At 33.6% G+C, this 6,000-nt stretch overlaps 1 protein-coding gene across 1 annotated transcript in view; it reads left to right on the forward strand.

Annotated features, from left to right (window-relative positions):
* LOC118183589 (venom nerve growth factor 1-like) overlaps positions 1-4,769 on the forward strand; it is a 110,758-nt gene extending 105,989 nt beyond the window's left edge. The window contains exon 5 of the mRNA XM_085826104.1: positions 4,289-4,769. Within this exon, the coding sequence (XP_085682230.1) occupies positions 4,289-4,473 (185 nt within the window). The 3' untranslated portion in view covers positions 4,474-4,769. The remainder of the gene's footprint in view (positions 1-4,288) is intronic.
* Positions 4,770-6,000: the final 1,231 nt, after the last annotated feature.

Consider the following 6,000-nt stretch of genomic DNA (forward strand, 5'->3'; position numbering starts at 1 on the left):
TTTCTAATAAAAGACTGTATGGGTCCTTCTTGCAAACAGTCACGCTACTTCTTGTACTTCGCTAGACGAGTTGGCAATTTTGGGTTTCATCGCGTCACGGTAACTTCTATTGATCTTGCGGATAGGAATTGTGCTTTTTTTGGCGCTAGGGAGAGGAGAAAAATTTTAGGTTATTTCGTATTAAACGCACCCTATTGCCGAATATAGCCACATTTTATTTTCCGGTGAAAAATGTTTAGCGATTGTCTTCAGAACCAACGTACCTTTGCCTCCAGAAAACCTCAGCTAGACAAGATTGCAGATGGTGTCGCTATTTAAAACTCCAAGTTCTCCAGGAGGTTTTTATTTCGTCACTTAGCACTTCCCGCGTTCTATATTTTGGGGGGTGTGCTAGTTTCAAGATCGACAAAATTATGTTTCTGATGTACTTCGCAATGGATATACTTAGCATGTTCAAGCTCTTCTGTTTTATACCTCTTCCAACAGTCGGAAAAAAATGGTCATTCCTTTTTAATGTTCTTTTTAATTTCGTTCATTAGTGTAATGGCGCAACGATCGGGGACCATTACAAGAAATGTTTCTCTCGTTTCGTCACAAATGCGTTCAAAAGTCCACTGTGGAGGAAACATTCTTCTAGCATTATATTTGTGTCGCGTGAACTTGTTTTCGTCGATCTCCACAATGCATCCGACGCTGCCGATTTTATCCTTTTCTGCCGCCGTCATTTCAAGAACGCTGATTTCCCGGAAATAATTGTTCAATTTACTACCGTTTCGTCGACCATTCCTAGTTGCTTTTTGCAGAACTTGACCGTTGTTAGTTCTTCACACCAGCAACATATAATGAAATGTAAAGCTGTTGTAACATTTATGCTATTCAACTTCCTTCGAACCTGTTTCCTTTACGCATTCTAATAATTTTTCGGCATGTACTGATATCACATTTCCAGGAAATCTTGATGTATAGATTCATTTAAGTGCGAAAGTTCGAATTCTCTGTTTTACAGTAGTATGCCGTCTGCAAATAGCGAACTGCCTCCTTTTCATTTCGAGGTAAACTCCGCAGATCCATATAAATCAAAAGTAAGGTACAAATTTTCTTTGACTTAAAATTCTAGACGAATAGTAAACTATCTTATAAGGCATTTTCTCCCTCCTTTCCGCATGCCTTCGTAGTGCAACGGTGGCACATTCGGCGCATTATTCGAGAGGTCCAAGGTTCGAATCCCGGCAAGGCCATTCCCCATTTTTCACATCTCCTGCTTCAAAAAATTCTAATGACTGTGCAATCTAATAAAAAATTATAAAATTGAACCGCGTGCAAACACGGAAATGTTCAGAATAGCATAGATTTTGATCTAATCGAACAATGTGCAAACATGGGAATGTTCAGTATAGCATAGGTTACCATAAACCGTAAATTATTCGACAATTAAGCGTTAGGGTGTGGTTAACATTAAAGAACCAAATTTTCTTACGTAACTGGTGGGGCTTGCTTCCACTAATAAGTAATATTAGATATGGGCTCCTGGCGTTTTTTCTGAAATCTGGATATTCACGAAAGCTGCTTACATAGGGCCCCCCCCACGGAGTTCCACTCGTTGAAGTATGAAACATTTATATTTCAAATTTAATCAGAAAAAATCAGTGGTTTAAAAGAAATATATTCCCGCTCGGCAAATTTTAAGATATTTGTCTTTCAAATTCAATCAACAAACTCAGTGATTTAAAAGCTGTGTTTCTATTCCTCGAAATAAAATATTCGAGCAAAGTGTAAATTAATTAAACGACTCCTCAGTGTAAATTGAAAATGACGTTTTAAATAGCAAATTTTGGAATTAAATAGTTCGGCCAATTTTTGTCGTATGGGAATCAACATTTTATTTTGTGCTTAATTCTTTTTTTATTATGGCTGTAGTATTTTTCTAAGGAACTGGATGAATGCACAAAAAATTATATCTCGTAATTTTCATAAAACTGGCTTCTTTAAATGCAAAAATGTCAAAACATGAATCTTGACGTCATTCAAAACATTTTTGCAATTGGAAGTAGTATATGCCTATGGCCGTAAAGCTGCGTTCACAATGTTCCATTGGGGAGGAAAGTGGTAACGCGGGAAAAAAAAAAAAAAACACGTTTTCCGCATACATCAGTTCACATCAGCACGGCAACTTTCGCTTTGAAATTTGTCATATACTCGCACTAGATGGCGCTTCATATCGGAAACTTAGGGGGGAGAACAGGACATTTTGTATGGTATTTTGACTTTATACGATTACATTTTTAAATTAAAATGGGTTTAATTTCTGCTTGTTTAAAACTTATTTTACTTCTTGCTTTGCGTAAAAGAAGCAGAATGTAGTGGTTTATATTAATATGAGAGAGATGACTGCATCAAATGCGCTTGAACGAACCAAAATTTCTTTTAATTACTTTCGCATGACACCTCATCAATTCGATGAATTTCTAGCCCTCATCGAACTATTTATTCAAAGGCAGAACACTAATTTTTGTTAGAATATCGCAGAAAAGAAACGTTTGAATGATAGGAATAGAATACTGCAGAAAATAATCGTTGTATATATCTAATGCTGTATATATCTAATTTAATTTATTTATGAATTTTGTTGAATGATAATTAAAAAATCCTAATTGCATGATTCTATTTTGGAGAGTAAATTTTTCATGGGGTAGACTACCATAAATGATTTTGCATGATGTATGAACTTCCCTTAAATGCTTCCTTAAATGAACTTACCCTAATTGGTTTAAATAATGAAATAAAAAAGTACATTTTGTTTAAATACGTATATGTAGGATTTACAGCATTACTAAATCACACTTAAAAAAAGCAGTTATTTTTAAGTTAATAAACAACAGCAATTTTTTAAAAGTTGTTTTTGTTTTGGAACTTTGTCGCAATAGATATTTGATCTGGATACTGACAAGATCTACAATACATGATCCGGGCTTTTGGGGAGGCCAGCTAAATGTCTATAGCCAGTACATTTTATGACATCAGCCTGGTACCCAGAACAATCGATATATTTGTGGATATACCACCTAGAATCCAAATATTTCGACATACCAACTAGATAATCTAGAATGGTGATAACTAATGTCCAATCAGCGTCCATTAAGTAGCTTCTGTAGGACCTTCATTGAGTAGAACTTATTTAAACCACTGTAGGACCACTGAGTAGGGGCTGTTTAAATCGTGTGTGGGACGTCATTATGTACTCGTTATTACGTGTGTTGAGTAGTAAAGCTTTAGGTTAATTGAGTATCATTTTAGTTAATTAAGTACTTAATGATTGTTTAAAGCGGATACCAAAGAACATCTGCTTTGAGTCAATAAAATGAATAAATTAAGAATATGTTTTTGTTACATAGCTTATCATTATTAAGTGAATATATAAGACTATGTGTATGTCTGTTATGTAAGTTCTTTGTATATGCTAACTTGCTTAATATAGGTTTCATTCAGAAGTTATTTTGCAGTTTTGTTAATGTATTAAACCCTCGTTGAGGTGATCACCTACGTTTTCAGACTTGTTTTGGTCCAAGAAAGTGGTCCTCTTAAAAACGTTATGTTCAACGTCGATGTATTTTTATAGTCCGAGAAGTACTGATCACTTTCAAAGAATGTTGCATTAGGGAGATAGACGTGAAGAGGGAATTCACTGTGTTTATTTTCGAAGCATTAAAATATTAAACACGATAGAAAACTTTAAATTAAAAAAAAATGTCAGCTTTTTCTTCCTCCCATCTTTGCTTTTTTTTTTTTTTTTTTTTTTTTGTTTTGTTTTGTTGTTGTTGTTTGTTTTGTCTTGTTTTTGTTTTTGCGTTCTTTTGCAGTTGAGTCTCTTGTTCCACATACAAAATAATTTCATTTGTGCAAATTATTAAGCTATCAAAAACCTCTTTTGACTTGAATTAAATTCATATGTTAATGGTTTCACCTCTTTTTCTCTTATACGTACAACTATGAATGAAAATATTTGACTAAAAATAGGGCCACAGCAACACCAGGCTTACGTTTAAGCACATTTTAGTTCCAGTTTTACCATTTACGATGAAATTGCTTCCATGAATAAGAAAACTTGAAATAAAATAATTAGCGCTTCGAAAAATTGTGCAGAATAATTTTTTAAAATTGCAGCAGAAATGAGATTATTTAATAGACAATAAAGAAATATAATGCATTTTATTTCCTTCTGTAATTTATTATGACATAACGACTGCTACAATGCATTTAAATTTTTATTCTTTTTGCTTTCTTTTCATAGCGGATATTGAATCAATTTGCCGACCAAAGAAATCTTGGGTTCAAGTTTACGGAAGGACATCTGGTGACACCTGGCGGCCGCACTGGGTAGCTGTCGATACTGCCTGTGTCTGTTCAATCCGAAAAAGAAGATTTCCTTTGTCTACAGGAAGAATTCTTTTAACGGGAAAAAATTTCCTTCCATAACTGCAATCGCGACTTCTTTTAAATTAAAGCGTTGTGATTATGGTGATTTTTATGCTCATTTTATTTTAGAAATCGAATGTCGAAAGCATGATTGAATTGAACAGTTCACTTATCATTATTTCCTTCCACATACTTGCATATATTTATAAACATATACACTAGACAATCACATATTTATGTGTAGTTTATCCGCATTCACGTTTTGAATGTCAAGTTTCGCCTATCGTGGATCATTTCTCCGTGTATAGAAAATTAAAAAAATATATGTTGTTCAATAAAATGTGTTGTAACAAGCAGCTATATATTCTTTGGCTAAAAATTCTTTTATTATTATTATTATTATAACTTCTTATGGCACAAAAGACAGTTAATATAGTGACTTTCAACATGCTGAAACATTTGAGGAAACTGTAAAAGTAATTGGAAAGGGATTGCTTAGAGTCTTCAACCCTGTGAACTTCACGGACTACTACATATATAATTTTATATTTGGCGGACCACTAATATGAATTTAAAAAAAAAATTAATTCAGACCTTAAAAACAACATATTAATGCTCAAAAATAATATTCAACTTTCCAATACATGCAATTCTAATTTTCATTTGTTAATATAATTTTCGAAACATTTGGTGTTCAGCAGCATGTCTTTATGGAAATGCAGGCTTCGCCCCTGATTATATGAGTGACAATTAAAATACTACTACCATCTCACTGATACAGATATTTCGTTCACGCTGAAAAATTATCTGAAAAGTACAAAAATATTACCTTCTTGTACAGAAAGCTTCACATTTCCATACCACTGAAAACGAACTTCACGAAAAGCAAGAACAAACCGGCAAACGCAAAGCAATACCAATAAACTGAAAGCGTTATGGCGCCAATTTTTAATTATTGTAAACATAATAATCATCGCTTACTCAGCAATGGCGCCATCGATCAACAGTTAGACAGAAAAAAAAAATCGGAAGCTTCTAGTGATGCAATTATAAACAATAATGCAGATGGTTCTTATCAAAATCCATCAAGATGCCTATTGACACGGAGAGAAACTGTCTTACTAACGACCACAATAGAGCGTATGTTTGTAATTCAAAAGGAAAGAGCGCTATTATTGATAACAGCAGCATATCCACGGATTCCAACTTTCACTTTCAGATGTCGCTAGATACACCTGCAAAAGTAGCTAAAACGTCACTAAATTCAGAATGAATTTCGCTAAAAGTAGTAGTTAAAATTTTTAAAAAAAGTGTAATCCATATTCCATAATAGATTTTGTTAGTCGTCATTTTTTAAACTGAATCTTCATAAAAATATAAACAATGTCCCAATTTTTCTGCGGACTATCAAAACGTTTTCACGGATCACCGATTGGCGACCGCTAGCTTAGAATACTTCCTATTATCAAATGCAACTGGCACAAAGATGGCCACCCAAAATAAAACAGCATGAAGAGCAAGAAATAAAAAATCCTTTTTATTAAAGAGCTATCATAATGTTAAGTGCAAAAGGGTGAGTGATTAAAA

Source organism: Stegodyphus dumicola, chromosome 10, assembly GCF_044657685.1.
Source record: "Stegodyphus dumicola isolate Sdum_Otavi_A_Nest chromosome 10, ASM4465768v1".
Taxonomy (NCBI): domain Eukaryota; kingdom Metazoa; phylum Arthropoda; class Arachnida; order Araneae; family Eresidae; genus Stegodyphus; species Stegodyphus dumicola.